This window comes from Antennarius striatus, chromosome 6, assembly GCF_040054535.1.
Source record: "Antennarius striatus isolate MH-2024 chromosome 6, ASM4005453v1, whole genome shotgun sequence".
Lineage (NCBI taxonomy): Eukaryota > Metazoa > Chordata > Actinopteri > Lophiiformes > Antennariidae > Antennarius > Antennarius striatus.
In genome coordinates, this window is record NC_090781.1 from 5,593,832 (window position 1) to 5,613,785 (window position 19,954).

The 19,954-nt window shown below is 42.5% G+C and overlaps 1 protein-coding gene and 1 long non-coding RNA gene across 4 annotated transcripts in view; both read left to right on the forward strand.

Moving 5' to 3' along the window:
* Nucleotides 1-19,954, forward strand: part of gal3st2 (galactose-3-O-sulfotransferase 2) — a 37,530-nt gene continuing 17,576 nt past the window's right edge. Inside the window, exon 1 of one of the 3 annotated variants that reach the window (XM_068318140.1) lies at nt 1-163. In XM_068318140.1, coding sequence (XP_068174241.1) covers nt 108-163 — 56 coding nt within the window. In that variant the 5' untranslated portion in view covers nt 1-107. The remainder of the gene's footprint in view (nt 164-19,954) is intronic. The other 2 variants (XM_068318138.1, XM_068318139.1) reach the window with 2 other exon arrangements.
* On the forward strand, nt 17,406-19,137 carry LOC137597168 (uncharacterized). Its single transcript, XR_011035619.1, has 3 exons — nt 17,406-17,506; nt 18,144-18,295; nt 18,643-19,137. It is a non-coding gene; the product is annotated as an uncharacterized lncRNA (long non-coding RNA).

A 19,954-nucleotide genomic window follows, 5' to 3' on the forward strand; every position in this document is an offset into this window, starting at 1 on the left:
TAAATGAGGTTACCGTGGGAGTAAAGAGAGCTGGTGGTGCTGACATAGCTGCGAGTTCAGGCACTGGGAGTTGACAGACACTGGGAATTGAGTTGGACCGTGCAGTGATGTTGCCCCAATCGACGAGATGGATCGAATCGCAGCCTTTGAGCTGTGTCACCTTGTAAGTCCACTCAGGTTATGTTTTTCTCTCTCAGTAGCCATGTAAATATTTGCATCATAGTCCAATGTAATATTTCTTCTCTTATTCATGTCCTGCCTATCAGACTATGAAAATATTTTCACTCGAAACTTAACACATGTTGCTGAGACAATATATAAAAAAACACTTAATTTATGCAAGAAAGCCTTGGTTTCTTTCCCTTAAATGTGGAATGGATGGTTTTCTATTTTCGTAGTACAATCTAGGGTAATTTGGAGATCACCTGGAACTCTTGTTAACAGTTTTCACTTAAAAAAAGGCAAAAAAAGAGTGCGTGATGTGACCAAGACAGAGACATGTGTGTGTGTGTGTGTGTGTGTGTGTGGTGTGTAGTGTACACACACACACACACACACACACACACACACACACACACACACACACACACACACACACACACACACACACACACACACACACGAACAAAGAAAGTCAACTTTATTGATCCCCTATGGGGAAATTTACTTTACACTCATACATGCATATACATGTCAAACCATGCATTGAATGTTGTGTACAGGTCCCTGAACAAACATTGGGGGGCCGGCTCCTTGGTAAATGTGTTGTGTAGAATGTCGAGTTTGTCAAAAACAAAAGGCAGCTTGCCTCCCAGATTCAATTGGGTATTGCTGGTCTTCTTGGCCTTACCCTCTTTCCTTTTCTCTATCTTTATAGCACCTGTCTTTAGTGATTATGTACTGTAGACAAGACAATTGAGGTTGACTCATCTCCAAGACAATAGATGAATGGATGGATAAACTCCAAGATCTCACACATGCCCCAAAGTGTGTGTGTGTGTGTGTGTGTGTGTGTGTGTGTGTGTGTGTGTGTGTGTGAGAGAGAGAGAGAGAGAGAGAGAGAGAGAGAGAGAGAGAGAGAGAGAGAGAGAGAGAGAGAGAGAGAGAGAGATTTATTGAAATACATAAATACATAAATACAAGTGCACGCTGAAATTATGTGTCTATTTCCTCAGTTCTGTTATTGGGCTGTAATTGTTTACATAGCCTTAGTTATACTCAGGCTAAGTGCCCTTGACTGCTGATTACCCTTACAGGACTTTACAATAGTCTTTAATCAAAGTGTTATATAAACAACACGCAAATCAAAAGGTCAAACCAGCATGTAGTGACCAGCGTCATGCAGCTATCAAAGGTTCCAGACAACGTAAAATGTTACTTGTCACTATTAGATTGGGTTATTGTGAGCTGATAGCTTGTTATTCCTATCCCCAGTCCACCAGGCTAAAGTAACTGCAAAGCTATTGGATTAAAAAGTCAGCCTGATATCACTTGAAACAGTTATAAAAACTTCTTTTCCTTTCGGCTTTTCCCTTCAGGGGTCGCTACAGCGAATCGATTGCCTCCATCTAACCCTGTCTTCTGCATCCACTTCTCTCACACCAACTACCTTCATGTCCTCTTTCACTACATCCATAAACCTCCTCTTTGGTCTTCCTCTACACTGCAAAAAAAAGGCTGGGTCAACTCAACATTTCAAGGCAACAAACTTCGATAGAATTTTAAGTTGGACAATTATACTAAATATTTTTGCTTTTATAATTTTTTAAATTATTTTTATTTTTTTAAATAAGTTTTGCTTCTGAGTTTGCTCAACTCTGAATTTTGATTGTTATCAACTCAACAGTAAATTCTACTAACTTATAATTTTACATTGTAATAACTTTTAAACCTTACTTCAACTAACTCTCTTCTAAATTGGACTAACTTATAATTTTACATTGTAATAACTTTTAAATGTTGTGCTTACTCTCTCCTAAATCCTAACTTAATATTTAACATTGTAATAACATTTAATCCTTACTTCTACTGTCCTGTAAATTGTATAATTTAATTGTATAATTCTACTGTCCTGCAAACTGTGTATTATAATTTTACATTGTAATGACTCTACTGTAAGTTCTTAGACAGAATGCACTTTATTTGGGTTAAGTTAGTATATAGAAGAATAATTCAAGAGGAATTTAACTTGCACACTGCAATAGTTTATAATATAGCTCAAATGTGTAATTTAGAACCAATAATGTAGAATCAAATGTATAAATAATTACAGATGCAACATATACATTCAAAACATTTGTTTTATTTAAATTGTACCAGCATCAAATCCCTTCCAACAGGGCCAAGTAACTGCAAACTAATGAGACCCAATTGTCTCAATAGCAGCTGTTTACTTGTGCTGCATTGTCTACTTTCAAACTTTGAGATTGAATAAAAGATCAAACACGAGTCATGTATACATGACCATACAGAATCAGTATGATACACAACTATGAATCTAATAAATCTGTTAACAAGGTTACTGAGCACCATAACTTCTGGTCTCAAAATATCAAGCATAAGTCATTTATACAAGACCATACAGAACCCATATGATACACAAGTATGAATCTAAATTTGTTAACAAGGTTACCAAGTGCCATAACTTCTGGTCTCAATATATCAAGCGCAAGTCATGTATAAAAGACTGTACATAACCCGTATGATACACAACTATGAATCTAAAGCATAAAACATGGTGTTGGCTGGACAGACGGGAACTTTTAGAGGTCAACAACTCCAGATCCAGAACTTGTGGATTCACTGAAGGAGTTTGTTTTTGAGAAATCTGACCCTTGCAGAGAGGTCTGTACCAAGTTCCATGAAAACCTTCTGAACAGTTTCAAATGTGTACCTGAGATCCTTTGGGTACTTGAGGTTTAAAGCACAGATCAGTCCAAAGAGGTAAGCAAAAGCAGTTGGCAGGTCAGGGAGATCTTTAAGGACAATCTCTTCCTCCACAACAACAGCAACACTCATGACACTTTGAGGCCCTGTGCTGTCATCATCCTCCAGTACAGTGAGGACACCCACGGTGAGGTCCTTCGTCTGCTCCACTTCTGGGTCAGTGTCCTTGTGTTAACCGACAGGAAAAGACCAACACATGGATTACAAGACATTAGTCATTAAAATACTGTGAATCAGAATAAGCTCCAACTCTAAAATATCTCCACATTATTAAATAAACATTTTTCTGCAAATAGAATAAATTATGAGCTTGACATATTAACTATTTCCACCCCATACCCCACAATCAAAAATTGAACCCCCATAGACACATCAAATGACATTAATTAGGCTACATCAAGTCACAGCCATGACAGTACAACTATAAGACACATTGTTAGGGAACAAGTAGGACAGAGAGGTAATGGTTCAAGTCAACATTAAGTACAGTACTATATGTAAATACAGTATAATAACAATTTACAATTTCTGTTCATTATAACAACTCACAAGACAGTTCCTGAAGAGCTTCACCTGACTGTCACGGAGATACAAGGGAAGGCCCTTTAAAACTGCAGTTTGTCGATGTGCTGTGATGTCAGATGTCTGAAACAAGAGTTGCACAAAACATTATAAGAAATAGAGTAAGCAGGCAGGCAGATGTCCTCTTCTATATCCAAAAAAAATTATCTTTTTTAAAAAAGATTAAGATACCCTTTGTTTAATGAGGAAAAAGTCACAATATCTGAGTAATTTTATGTCTTTGATCATTGATCATTTGATCATCATTGGTTCGCTTGTTTGTGCTAGTGTGTCCCTTAGAAACCCATGTATTTATTCTGAGGGTTTGTCACAACAAGGTGACCCTAACCCTAAATCTATACATAATGTTCAGCATTATTAAATTACTACATATAGAACTCACCTCTTGATCCAGGCTGTTAAGGAGCTCATCCATCTCAGACGAAAAAGCTGTCCTTCTCGTCCGATAGAGTCTCAGGAGCCTCAAGTTGTGCTGATGAAGGGCTTCCTTGAAGTTGTCCATTAGGTTCTTGTTTGTGATCCGATAAAACTCTTCTCTAATCTGTTGAAAAAATGTGAACAGGAAATTTGAATCCTCATTACAAAGTCAAAACAATTTCAATTTTATCTTTGTGTTAAAATGGGCATTGTGATCAACACACTTTCAAAAAAGATTAAACATAAACACAACATGATATATTCTTAGTTCACCTGCTTACCTCTGCCTCACAAAACAGAGCAGGCCAACGTTCCAGAACCTCTGAGACCATAGGCTGCAACTCCACGATCTCCCTGCGCCTCAGGGAGAAAGTCAGCTCCATCTTTTGTCTGATGAGTGCAACATTCTTCTTCTTCTTGAACTCCTCAACCAGAACCAGTCTTTCATCCTCCAGTGAGTTTTTTTTTTTTTTTTTGGATGGTCAGGGACATGGTTAATCTCACCTCTCTTTGGTCTCTTCAGAGAAGGACTTGTACTATAATCTTCACTGCCCCTGTTTTTCTGGTTAATGCTAACCTCAGTACAGCCTGCCTGACGCAGCTTGGACCTGAAATTGCCAAGTTTGTATTTTATGCTTGTTTTCCATCCGTAATACCCTGTTTCACTGCTTGATTCTCGAAGATAGGGGTGTCTACTGATGAGAGCAGAGGCAACTGACTCAATCTGGTCTTGATCAGGATAGGCTTTCACTTCAAAAACTGCCTGAGCAATCTTGTCCAAAATGTTTATCTTCATGTCTCTTTTTAAGGTGATACCTTTCTTGGTTTGTTCATATGCCTCATTGCCTTTGCACAACTTCAACTCCACATCGTAGGAGAAGGACGGGATGGAAAAAGGTGAAGGCCACTCTGAGACACTTCACAGATGGTTCCTGATGAAAGCTGAGGGACTCTGGAGTGCTGGATAAACTGGTTGTGTCCAGGGAAGACTCTGAACCAACAGAGTCTGACTCTTGTGGAGATGTCTCGAAGTGGAGATGTCTCATCCCAAAGAATGTGCAATACAGCACGTTTAGGTGGCAAATCATGGATGTCAATCAAATTAAAGAGAGCATTATTAAAGTCTGAGTCCTCATATTGTAGAGTGAAGCTACCTTGAAGTTCAAGTTTTTCCTTAAGAATGTTTTTCAACTCTTCAACTGATTCAGGTACCTCAGGAATTGCCACTTTATGGGACATTCGTGGAGAGATTTTTACTAGCAGCAGCATTTCAGCCTGTGTCACAAGAAACACAGAAGAGTTAAGTTGCACAGGTTATAAACAATTAAATTTATAAACAATGTAGCAATGCCTTAGACGGTGTTACTTCTACCTACAAAGCAATATATTATTGTAAATGTTTATGTTGTTCTAGTAAGCAGATCAAATTTGAACACATGCCTTCCCTCATTACATCCATAAACCTCCTCTTTGGTCTTCCCCTAGGCCTCCTGCCTGGCAGTTCAAAACTCAGCATCCTTCTACCAATATATTCACTATCTCTCCTCTGGACATGTCCAAAGCATCTCAGTCTGGCCTCTCTGACTTTATCTCCAAAACCTCTGACATGTGCTGTCCCTCAGATGTACTCATTCCTGATCCTATCCTTGCTGGAAGCTTCCAGAGAGAACCACAGCATCTTCATCTCTGCTACCTCCAGCTCTGTCTCCTGTCTTTTCCTCATTGACACTAGACCAAACAACATCGCTGGTCTCAACACATCACTGGTCTCACGAGTTTTGTACACCTTTTCTTTCGTTTTAGCTGAAACTCTCCTATCACACATGACACCTGACACTTTTCTCTACCCGTACCATCCTGCCTGTACACGCTTCTTCACCTCTTTTCCATACTCTCCATTGCTCTGGACTGTTGACCCTAAGTACTTAAAATCCTCCACCTTCTTGATCTCTTCTCCCTGTAACCTCACTCTTCCACTTGGGTCCCTCTCATCCACACACATGTACTCTGTCTTACTGCGACTAATCTTCATTCCTCTCCTTTCCAGGAAAAGGCTCCACCTCTATAGCTTCTCCTCCACCTGTTCCCTGCTCTCACTACAGATCACAATTTTATCTGCAAACATCATGGTCCATGGAGTTTCCTGTCTAACCTCGTCTGTCAGCCTGTCCATCACCATGTCCTGCACCGCTCTAACATACTTATCTACCACTCCAGACTTTCTCATACAATACCACAGTTCCTTTCTGGGCACCCTGTCATAAACTTACTCCAGATCTACAAAAACACAATGCAGCTCCCTCTGGCCTTCTCTGTACTGCTTTATCAACATCCTCAAAGCAAATACTACATCTGTAGTACTGTTTTCTGGCAAGAAACCATACTGCTGCTCACAAATGCTCACTTCTGCCCCTAGTCTAGCTTCAACTACTCTTTTCCATAACTTCATCAGCTTTATTCCCCTGTAGTTGCCACAATTCTTCACACTGAGCGGCAGTGGCTCAGCGGTAGAGCGGACGTCTTGGAACCAGACAGCGCCCAGCCATCGGCGGTTCGTTTCCCGCGCCAGCCAGACATCTTCGGAGGTGTCAGCTCACCTCCCAACCACTGCCGAGGTGCCTTTGAGCAAGGCACCGTCCCCCCCCACAAGCTGCTCATTGGTGTGCACCCCCGAAGTTGCGACACGTCCCTCCACCTCTCTTGTACTCATTGTCATTAACTGCATGCCTACAGGCCCCTAGTGTGTGTTGTGTTCAGGGGCCTGTATACAATGTTTGTGTGTATTCTGACTAACACACACACACACATATATATATATATATGCATGTACAAAAAAACTGGAGTGGAAAACATAATTTCCCCATTGTGTGGACGAATAAAGGTGGATTATTATGATTATTATTATTATCTCCCTTGATCTTAAAAATGGGCACCCGCACACTTGTCCTCCATTCCTCATGCAGCTTCTCACTATCTAAGATCCTGTTGAACAACCCAGTCAGAAATTCTACTGCCACCTCTAGACACTTCCATACCTGCACAGGTATATAATCAGGACCAAGTACCTTTCTGCTCTTCATCCTCTTCAATGCGCTCCTCAGTTCATCCTGACTCATCTTTGCAACTCCCTGGTCCACAATAACCACCTTATCTAGACAATGTTCTCTCTCATTTCCCTTGTTCATGAACTCTTCAAAGTACTCTTTTCACAGTCCCATCACACTACTGGCACCTTTCAATAGACTTCCAACCTTATCCTTAATTACCCTAACCTGCTGGACGTCCTTCCCATCTGTCTGTCTTGCCAACCTGTATAGATCAGTCTCTCCCTCCTTACTGTCTAACCTAGCATACAAGTCATCATAAGCCCCTTGTTTGGCCTTTGCTATCTCTTCCTTCACCTTACCTGCATCTGCCTGTACAAATCATCATGATAAGTATTTGATTTGACTACATCAAAATTAATTAGTAAAACTCAAACAGGAATATTTGTGTGAAATAGACACATCTAAATTAAGTTTACTTGCTTAATATAAATTATTATTTGACTCACAGATTACATTGTTTCAATATTTGTAATAATAAGTGTTTGTTTCACCAAAATTTTTGAGGATAAATTAACAAACATCAGTTAGTTTTAATAAGTGCAATTATTAAACAAGTCAAATCAATTTTATTGGAAACGTAACTAACAAGTTAAAAACATCAAGTAAACAGAAGATAAAACGACCCTACCTTTTTTGGATTTTGGGGCGCTGGTCACTCCTCCTGCAGTCGGGTCACCTTGCAGGTGGATGTTCTTCTCGTCTCGTTCGTCTCGGCTGGATTTTGAATTTTTGGGGTAGGTCTTAAATGATAAACAGTATGTGTAGTTTACTTTCACCATGGTGTAAGCCCGATTTACTTTATTCAAATGATTATGTACTCAAATAGTTACAGATATGGGCTTAATTAGATCGGGTATTTAAGCTAGCCATGTCAGGATGTGCTAGCTTGTTGATGCTACTGATATTGACCTATTTTTGGCCGTTTTTTGGTATTTTTGATATTTGTCTCTATATACCACATTAAAAATGATTTAACATACCCACGCTTGGTATGTTTATCTTCAGCACAACTTCAGCTATATGAAGATTTTTTTTTTCTCCTATAACGTATTATGTTGACATACTGGGGCAAAATACTGTAGACACACAGTCAAATTCGAAAATGGAACAAATTATATTTTATTACACATAAAAACCAAAAATATCCTCATCAATTTGATTTTTAACTCAAAAAATTTGCCATAGGCTTCTAACATAACTATATACAGTTTGTGTCAATTGTGCCAATCTTCAAAGAAACTTTTAAAAATAAGACTAGGCGCACTATTCACTCATTCAAATGTGTGAATCATGTGCATAGTTGTTTGTGTCACAAGGACGTTTATGTCATATAGACATTTACGTCACATGACAAAATGCACCAATCACGGTACATGTTTACGTCACCTGACAAAATGCACGAATCGCCAGGCGTATTTACATCATCTGACTACATGCGTCACCGCTTGCATGATGGCGTCTGCATGGACAGAATACGGCGCCTGCCTTCTGATTAGAGGTAAGATCGGGCCTAAAAAAATCCACCTGACCCACCTGCTTCTGGCGTGCTTTTGGGTTCTCACCACCAGTCTTGTTCAAGCCGTGACAGTTGCAGATACCAACCCACAACCACACCTTGAGGAGCTTTTGAGTGAGTTCAAAGGGGCCTCAGCATTTTCCACTATAGACTTGGCATCAGTATACCACCAACTACCACCGCATGACATCCATGATAGTTACGATCTGACAGCCTTTTCAAAAGGGCTCTTATGTCATGTTCACATCATTTCCTGAGGGAGTTCTGCTGGATACATATCATAACATAGTCATCTGTGATGCCCTAGCTCCACACAAGCTCATTTCTTAATTTGTAATTGAAACTAATTTCTTTGTACAGTAAGATCTTGCCAAACAGTGGTGGAGCTGATGAGAGCTTTATTGAGGGAGGCAACAGACTCTGGCTTTAAATGGATGACAGATGCAGATCACAGGTTTGATTAACTCAGTTGCTCCTGGACAGTCCAGTCTCTTCCAGTCTTCGTGATGACTGATGCTTCAGATTATTGCCTGGGTGCAGGGTTGATCAAAATACTCAGATTAAGATTTAAAATTCTTTTATTTACTTTTAAATCCCTGAATGCTCTTGCCCTGCCTTACCTCTCGGAGCTTCTTACAACCCTATGTACCTGCTCGCTCTCTCAGATCAGCTTATCAGCTGCTCCTGACTGTGCCTAAAACCAAGTGGAAGCTCAGAGGGGAGTGTGCCTTTGCTGTTGTGGCGCCTAAATTGTGATGATGATCACAATTTGCCTTAGCAGATCAGACAGGCCTCTTCTCTGTCTGTTTTTAAATCTCGTGTGAAAACCTACCTCTTCTCCTTGGCTTTTAACATCTAGACAGACATTGGATTTTATTTTATTTTATTTTTACTGCTCTGATTATACAGCTTTTGCTCTTATCCACATTTTATGTTTTTAATTAATTTTTTTTGCTTGCAATACTTGTATGGCAGAGTAGAGCCGCCAGACCAAGAAAATAAAAACTGGGAGGACTTTTTCATGTTATAACGTGAAAATATCACGTTATTTCATGATAGTATCACGTTATTTCGTGATAAGACTTTTTCACGTTATAACGTGAAAGTATTACATTATTTCGTGATAGGACCAGAACGTGAAAAGAAAAGTGGTTTTATTTACTGTCTGCTGGCCATCTGTAAATCATGGCTCCTTTACATGATGCCACTTAGTCTTCTGCGCATGGGCGAGCAGGCTGCAGTTTCCTCTGCTCAGAGCGAGTTTGTTTGCATAATTTTGCGTTTTTTTTCTATGTTTCTGCGTGTATTTTTCTAACGTAAAATTATATAATGTATAGTAATATGCTAGTGTACTCCAGGGAGGAGTTGATGTCCATGAGGGTCAAAGGAGACCCAGCAACACGCGATCTCATCCCCGCTGAGCTCCGACGGAGATATCGCGGATGCCGAGCGGGTCGAGTTGAAAGGACTAGACTAACAGCTAGAGCCGCTAACCGGAGGAGAGTCAAGCCCTCCGTCCCCTCCGTCATCACGGGGAACGTGAACTCTCTACCCAACAAGTTGGACGAACTGACGGCGCTGTGCAGGACTGATCATCGCTACCGGGAGACCAGCTTGTTGGTGTTCTCTGAGACGTGGCTAACTGGTGACGTGCCGGACGCTAACGTCCGACTAACCGGCTTCTCCTCCGTCCGAGCGGACCGGGACACGAACACCGCCGGTAAGAAGAAAGGAGGTGGATTAATCCTCTACACCAACGATAGATGGTGCCATCCGGGACATGTGACGGTGAAATCAACACTGTGTAACCGCGACCTGGAGCTAACAGCTGTTAGCATCAGACCCTACTACCTGGCGCGTGAATTCTCACACGTCATCGTCCTCGCCGTCTACATCCCCCCACGTGCGGACCCTGAGACGGCACGAGACACCATCTGTGGGACCACCTCTGCTCTTCGGACCCGGCACCCGGAGGCGCTCGTCATCATCACCGGTGACTTTAACCACGTCACCCTGGACTCATCTCTCCCCACAATGGTCCAGTGTGTAGACTGTCCCACACGGAAGAACAGAACCATCGATCTGTTCTACACTAATGCTAAGGAGGCATACACCGCCACCCCCCTCCCTCCACTAGGTAAATCAGACCACAACCTAGTGTACCTACAGCCCACCTACATCCCGCTGGTGAAACGGCTGCCAGCAACAACACGACAGGTCAGGAGGTGGTCCCCGGAAACAGAGGAGATGCTGAGGAACTGCTTCCAGATCACCGATTGGGATGTTATTGTGGGCTCACATGGGGAAGACATTGAGGGGGCAGCTCAGTGTTTTACAGACTACATAAACTTCTGTGTGGACACCGTGGCCCCTGTCAGGACAATCAGGTGTTACCCCAACAACAAACCATGGGTAACCAAGGAAGTCAAGGCTGTCCTGAACAGGAAGAAGCGGGCGTTCAGGAGCAAGAACGAGGAGGAGATGAGGAAGGCCCAGAAGGAAGTGAGACTCTGCCTGAGGGAGGCCAAGGAGGCGTACAGGAGGAAGCTGGAGAAGCAGCTGGGGCGCAACCAAGTGCGGGAGGTCTGGAATGGGATGAGAACCATCACCGGACACGGGAAAGGGCGCAGCACTGTGGAGGGGAATATTGAACGAGCGAATGAACTTAACAGCTTTTTCAATCGGTTCAGCTCCCCCACCACTCCCGGCTCCTCGTCCCAGACCTCTCCTGGCCTACAGGCCTCTCCTGGCCCTACAGACCGCTCCACTGATGCTCCCTCCTCCTGTGCTTCCTCTCCTTCCACCCCTGCCACTTCTCCCGAGCCCACTCCAAGAACTGCGAAGCTCAACGGCCCCACCTCAACCACTGGACTTCCAACCTCGCCACAACCTCCTGCTCCCACCACGACCGAGACCATCATCACTGCAGACCTGGTGACGACAACGCTGAGGAGGCTCCGTCCCTACAAGGCGGCTGGACCAGATAAGGTCTCCCCAAGACTCCTCCGAGCCTGTGCTTCGGAACTAGGGGACCCCCTGCAACAATTGTTCAACCTCAGTCTGCGGCTGGGGAGGGTCCCGTCACTGTGGAAGACCTCCTGCATTGTCCCTGTACCCAAGAAAGGACGCCCTACTGAGCTCAACGACCACCGACCGGTCGCTCTTACCTCCCACGTAATGAAGACCCTAGAGCGACTGGTCCTGGAGCTCATGCGTCCACAGGTGCAGGGTGCTATGGACCCTCTCCAGTTTGCCTATCAGGCCAAGGTTGGGGTTGACGATGCTGTCATGTACCTCCTCCACCGCACACTCTCCTACCTGGACGCCGGGGGCTGTGCCGTCAGAGTGCTCTTCTTCGACTTTTCGAGTGCCTTCAACACCATCCAGCCCCAGCTCCTGCAGGATAAACTGACCTCCATGGCTGTGGACCCCTACCTCGTGAGCTGGATTACGGACTACCTAACGGACAGACCCCAGTACGTCCGTATGGGGGACTGCTTGTCTTCTATGGTGACCAGCAGCACGGGGGCGCCACAGGGGACCGTCCTATCCCCCATTCTCTTCACCCTCTACACATCAGACTTCAAGCACAACTCGGATACATGCCACATACAGAAGTACTCCGATGACACCGCGATAGTGGCATGTATCCGGGAGGGTGATGAGGGGGGGTACAGGGCATTGGTGGCTGACTTCGTGGAGTGGTGCCAACAGAACCAGCTCCAGCTCAACGTCTCCAAGACAAAGGAGATGGTGCTGGATTTCCGGCGGGCACCTCCCTCTCCACAGCCGGTGATCATCAATGGCAGTGAGGTGGAGGTGGTAGAAAACTATAAGTACCTGGGACTGCAGCTAGACAGCAGACTGGACTGGTCACTCAACTCCAACTGTGTGTACAAGAAGGGGCAGAGCAGGATGTACTTCTTAAGGAGGCTGGCCTCCTTCAACATCTGTCCTAAGCTCCTTTTCATGTTCTATCAGTCCGTAGTCTCCAGTGTGCTGTCATACGCCATTGTGTGTTGGGGTGGGGGGGCCAGGAAAAGAGATATGGACCGTCTGAACAGACTCATCCGCAGAGCGGGCTCAGTGGTCGGGCTGAGCCTGGACTCTGTGGATATGCTTCTGGAGAGCAGGACCATGTCTAAAATTAAGGCCATCATGAACAACACCAGGCACCCCCTACACACCACCTTCTCCCAGCAGAGAAGCACCTTCAGCGGCAGACTGCTGTCACACAGCGCCTCCACAGAGAGGCTGAGGTCCTCCTTCGTGCCCCGTGCCATCAGGGGGTACAATGACTCTCTCAGGAGGAGCGGGGGGGAGGTGGCGAGGTCAGCACGGGGTTGAAAATGGATTTAATTTAATTTAAATTTAATTTTATACTGTTGTATATATATATATATAAAATTTATTTATTTATTTCTTATACTGTTTTTATATTTTAATTCAATTTTATACTGTTTAGATTTTATTTTATACTGTTTATATTTTAATACTGTAATATTTTTAAATTTTATACTGTTTATATTTTTAGTTATAGTTTAGTATATAAGTCCTGTTAGTGCTGCATGTGCCTGTCTGTTAGTGTAATGTATGTCTTGTGGTATGTCCTGTGATGTCAGTGTTTCCTTTTCTCCTGGTGTTTATCCAGTATTATTTGTTAAGTAATGCCTGAGCAGTGGATATATGCAATTTCCTCCGGGATTAATAAAGTATCTATCTATCTATCTATCTATCTATCTATCTATCTATCTATTAAATTATATTTCATGCTTGACTTGAGACATGGTGAAATTTTGCAGTTATTGGGCTCCGTGGATGAGATTTATATAAGCATGCGTACCCTAAGAAGAAATTTGAAAAAAATGGGGCTATACCGGAGGAAAAACGAGTCGGACCCTCTTGAGGTAGCGTCGTTCCTCATTGATAAGCTGGAGGGACACGGCCGGCTGCATAGATACAAGCTCCATCATCTCAACTGCATCCAAGCTGGATATATTGTCACCCAAAGTACAGTGAGGCATTTGTTAAAGTTTCTCGACCCCCGTGGTGTTGAACAGAGACGGAGAAATCGCCTAATGCGGCGCATATACTTTAACCCAGGGTTAACATCTTATCACAAAATAATGTGATACTTTCACGTTATATCGTGAAAACTTCATATAAAACTTCATATCATATAGCGTGAAATGATATTGTTATAACAAACTTTTCACGTAATTACGTGATAATGAGCCCCCAATTTTTTTTTCTCTATGTGGCAGCACCACGCTTCCATATATTTGAGCCACTTTGTCTTTTATCTATAATGTTTGTTCTTTTTATTCGTCTGTACAGCACTTTGGTCGACTGCGGTTGTAAAGTGTAAATGGGTAAAGTGCTCAGCAAATAAAGATTGGATTGGATTGGATTGGCAGATAACACTTAATGCACTGTAACTTTTGCATTGACAAGCCTCACTGCAGCAGAATAGAAATGTTCAACAGTGGAAAACAAGGCCCTGGCATGTGTGCTTGGGCCAGCGGGTAATGGAGATTGTATATCTGGGGACAGCACTTCAACTTAAGGACTGATATCAAGCATTGACCATGCAGCTTGCCACCATGGGAATTAGCCAGGCCGGCATGAGAGTGGTGAGGTGGTCAGTCTTTCTCCTACAGCATTGAGTACAGACCCTGATCCCAAAATAAGGCAGCAGACTGCCTATCGCATCTGACAAAATCTACTGATATGACTGCTACCGTGGAACCTGGAATGGTGGTGTCTGTGCTACCAGCTCTATCATGGGTGAATTCACTTCCTCTTCTGCACAGTATTCTGTGACACATCCCTACTCTGGCACCATACTTCTTGATCTTTCATAAAGTGCATCTGACAGCCTAGTTATGAGAGGTGAGCACTGCTACATTGTTACAGTTTCCCTGTACCACAGTACTCTTTGGTAAACTGAGTGCTTGACATACACCAAGGAGTGGTGCACACCAAACAGAGGCTACATAAACTGTACTGGTGGCCTCAAATGGGCAAGCTGGTGCCACAAGACTCACCTGCCAACTTAATGACAAGTCTGCTAAAAAGCCCATTGAACTGCCAGATAGGCTGTGGCAGACTGTGGGATTGGACATTGTAGGTCCTTTTGAGAAAGCCCCTGTCTTCTGTTTGTTGTTTGCAGTGACTCTGGTGAACTATCACAGCAAGTGGCCAGAGATGGCATTTTCTCAACATGTTACTGATGAGGTTGTCATCTCGTTCTTGTGTTCAGTCTTCAGCAGAGAAGTGAACCCTTATTATATTGTGACTAATAAGAGACAATAGTTTCTCTCCAGTGCCTTTACTGATTTTCTCAGTGCCTATTATCTAGAGTGCATCGGGGTGGTAGAAAGGTGGAGCAAGGAGTGTATCCTTGCTGCTGAACAAATGCAGAATATTGGAAAACTGTAGTGACTGACTCCCTGCATAACTACTGTGGGGCGTCACGCCCAGTGCAGTGCGGTGTACTGGCGTCAGGGGTGGACAGTAACTGAGTAAATTTACTTAGGTACTGTACTTAAGTACAGAATCTGAGGATTTTTACTTTACTCAAATACTAGAATTCTTTCATACTTATTACTCTTACTCGAATACATTTCCAAGGCAAAGATTTTTACTCTTACTCAAGTTAATTTCTGAGAAGGCTCATGAATGCTCGTTACTTTTAGGTTTGCCTGTTGTTGTTTTTTTGCCCCCCCCCCCCCCCCCCAAAATGCAATTGGCCACACGCAGTGTTTGTCAAAGAAGGAAACCTATCACAGTACACGTTCTCAACTGGGATTTAGGTAAAAGCGGAAATATGTCATCCCCTACCCAATCAGCCTAAAACAAGACCGCGGTGGCAATGGCGACTGCCGAAGAACCCTTCGTTGATTCTAATAAACATTATGAGCCGGAGTTTTATGAGGCGGAGGAAGAAAACCCATGGCCTCATCTTAAAGATATGTTCGAGTTTGTAGAAGTGAAAAAGGACAACGCGGACTCAGACAAGAAAAAATACATTTTCTAATGCTTATTGTGTTTGCCGAAGAAAAACTGACAAAAGTCACACCTAGAGACCTCTTTTCACTTAATTTTACAGTACTACAGACTGACAGAGACTGGGGGCAGGGGGAGACACACAGATTGGGGGGGGGGCAGACAGACAGACAGGTGGGGGGAGACAGACAGTCTGGGGGAGACAAATATTGTAGTACTGGGATATGTCCTTCCTGTAAACATTGAGTTGTTGAAGGCAGAGATTTAGTTTGTTGTAAAGCAGTGGTTCTCAACCAGTAGTGCACCAGTGTGTCCTTCAGGGGTTCCAGTTGGTCCCCAGTTAAACGAGTTGGTTGAGCCTGTATGGCTCCATTTGTTCCTGTGTGTGTATGGAAGGTGGGAATTGTTTAATAAAATGTGAAGATGACATAATTGTCCTCTTTGATGATTCCATTAATTTTATTTCCATTTTTATAGATGTTGGGGAAGGCTTGGTACGGCATAACATAATGGTTCTACAGGCAAGCACATCAGTGCAGGTGGTTTCAAAGAGTTTTCTCTAAAACAAGAGAGACAAGGTACTATATATAAAATTGTAAAAGGACAGTAATTCAGTCAGGTCCATTCTCATCAAAGATAAAAACAATAGTAATTTACTCTTACTCTTACTTTTACTTTAAGTATATTTAAAAGCATTTACTCTTGAATACTTCAGTACACTTAAAATCAAGTACTCAAGTAATGTATTGACTAGGCTACTCTTACTTGTAGCGGAGTAAATTTTGACCAGAAGTATTTGTACTCTTACTCAAGTACTGGGGTCAAGTACTCTGTCCATCTCTGACTAGTGCGGGGCAGAGCCACTTACTGTATATACTCATCCAAACACTCACACCTACGGGCATTTCTCACAAGAAACTCTATTATTTTACCATTATTGCGGTTACACAAAAGGAGAATTTAAATCACGGGGGTAGCTTGGGCCTATCCCGGTAAACACAAAGGTGAGAGGTGGGGGACACTCCAGGCGCGATGTCGGTGCACCACAGAACCACATGAAAGACAAACAATCACTCAAGCACACACCTACATATACTGTCAATTTGGAACAGTCCAATTCACCTGAAGTGTATGTTTTTGGAGGTGGGAGGAAGCCAGGGAGAACCCATGCAAGCAAAGGCAGAACATACAAACTCTTGCTGTGAGGCGACAGTACTACTCACTTTTCCACCATATACTTTTCTGCCCATATACCGTATTGGCTCGAATATAAGACGACCCTGATTATAAGAGGACCCCCTCTTTTTCAAGACTCAAGTTTGAAAAAAGACTTTTTGAACACCAAATTTAATTTTTATACAGAAAATAATTACAGTGCATTTGAAACAAATGATTATAACAATATATTCGAGAGGAAAAGCATGTTATTTTACCTCATTCAAATTTGCAAAAACTGTCTATCACATCTTAATATCTGAACATTTAAAGGTCCCATATTATGTATTTTTAACTTAATGTCATTCAGCTCCCAGATGTCCAACTAGACTGTATTCCAAATATTTTGACCTAAAGTGATCTGTGGTCCTAAATATCAGCTTTTCAAAATCGCTCATCTGAGCTACTCACAAAACGCTTCGTTTCAGGCCTCCGGCTGCAGTATGTTAATAGATAGATAGATAGATAGATAGATACTTTATTAATCCCGGAGGAAATTGCATAATGAGCTCCGCTGGTCCACGCCTCCTTCACCTGGGCCACGCCCCTCTGAAATAGAGCGTTAGGCTAATGGGACACTGACCAGCATTACGTTTGTTATCTTTATGGCGTTTGGAGGACCCATCGTGTCGCCGTACATTTATGACCCTGAGTCGGACCCAGAAGCTCCTAAAGAAACACCGACTGTGCGGCTGCTGCAGGACGTTTCCGAATGGTTAGTACGTGTGAACGGTACTTAGTTGGTTCTGTGTTGTTTTGTTGTGTAACCTACGTCATCACAGGATGTTAGCATCGTCCGGTAGCTACTTTTGTTTCTACTCCCGCCTCTCATCACACAGTAATAATGTCATATGTCTTATTATGTATTTTGTATATGTGCAGATGTGTTTACTGTTAAAATGTTGTTGTATTTCTATTAGTGACAGTAAAGTCTGATGGTGGTTCTGATAGTTTTTACCATGTGGCTAATGCTAGCTTCTGCTCACGGCTAAGTTACTTTATTTTTCTATCACATTGATTAAACCCGTTACTAAGCTGCTAAATATTTGAGGCAGTCCTCTGTGACAAGACACACGGAGCTAACACCTGCCACCATCACACCAGGTTAATGGTGAAATGATGTAACCATATTGCAGTGATGCCTTTATCTACTCTATTTTGAGGTGTCTTCACCTGTTGTACAGGTGTCCCTGTGGACACTGAATGTATGCCAACAGAAGCAGAAAACATCTGCTGTTTGGAGACACACAAGTAGCAAGCTCACAGCTAAACCACAAAGTTATGTCTCTACGGTATTCAGCTAATTTTACAACTGTAAAGTCAAATGACCTTTACCATGTTTTTCACTGTAGGTTAGGATCCGTCTGCAGGAGGTTGATGAAGTTCCGTGCATGACTCAACATCCTGGGTTCCAGCCTGTGTGCCTAAACGTGTACACCCTACAAACGGCCGGTCACGTACTGAGGGCCGGGTATGGCCCTTCATGTCTGAGACCAATACATCGGTAAGTCGTTCTTTTAAAAATGTCGGAATAAAAACTAGTTATGTCTTATTTTGCTTCATTAGGCATTCCTTCATTAATGCAGTAACATGACATATATAGGTACAACAAAGTCTAATATATTGTATTTGCAATACCTTGATTTTTATCTTATTAATAGACATGTTGAACATTTTTTGGTATTCACAATCCATTTCTGTTGACATATACAAGCATTTATTTACATAAAACAATACATCCAATAACAATAATGAGAACACAGAGCCATCCTATCTGGAAATCAACAACAGTTGTAATACTCGGGATTGAAAACATTGTGAAATAAATAGTTTTGTGCCCTTTATCTGTAGATGGTGCAGACATCTGGCCTATCGCACCTTTGTTGGCTGGTGCTGGGGCCACTTAGGACGCAGAATCCGGGTTGTCATCCCAGCCTGTGGGGTCCTTCACATACCACACCACTACACTGGACTTAGACCGAGTCTTGGTTGAACCTGGTCATGTAGCTGGCAATGACCTCCTCCTAGTCAGGACGCTCATACTGGGCAGACAGATTCTCGGGGAGAGGAATGGACAACATCTCATTTGTGTATGGCACGGGGTCCACCAAGACTTTGTCACATATGAGGTCCAACATGTCAGCTACAAAACCTGTTCAATAAAACACAAAGATAGATCTTTACTGTTATTGATATTGTTTGATTCATTTCTTTGTTTAGAAAAATTGTGTTCAAAATACATCCTGGTACTTGCTACCAATTTATTTGTATGGTTACTTTATACTGTGTTTTGGTGCGAACAATTACCAACAGAATTTCAAAACATGTTTGTTTGAAATATTAAAATATTGCAACACTAACAGAAAGTTGGCTCTGTCTTGTGAGGTTTGACTCTGCATTGTCCCTTCAAAAGCCTTTGGAAAAGTGGATCTTGTAGAGGGGTACACCAAACGTAACGAAATAAGGAGCCAAAACAATATGACATACATGAATCTGTCTAAAAAAATTTATACTAAAGTCTTCACTTACTGTCTTGCTGGAATATTCTATTACACAACACTTATTATTTACTGAACTACTATCAACACATGTGCATTCACTAACACCTATAGACAACTATATTTAGAAAAATTAGTGTAACCAATTTTATTAAAACACTGTATGGAATATGACTTGTACATACCTTTACTTCAATAGCGGGAATGAAGAGTCCTGCAGGACAGCTGTGTACCAACAGTACGGGTGTCCACTGGGTCAGTTTGGCCCCCCACGTCCCTTGAAGCTGTAGGCTGAATGGATGCACATGGAAGAGGGACACTAATTTCAGGACACCAATGTTCTGATTTTGGAAAAGGAGGACAGACCTGTGTGCGTTGTTGCTATGACGACCAACAATCGACTCTAACACGTGCGTGCACACACATAATACGAAACAAGGAATGTTGACATTAAGTTGACTTTATTTATGCTGACAGATAATAGAAAAGAAAATATGAGACCAACTTACGTGTGTTTTAGTTTTATACTGTAGTTCCAGCACGCACACACGTGTGGGAGTTTACGCACACACACGCAATACGCAAACGCGAAACAAAGGAGACCTCCCTACATAGCCTAGCATAGCATGACTTCATTCATGCTAACCGACAAAAAGAAAAAAGAT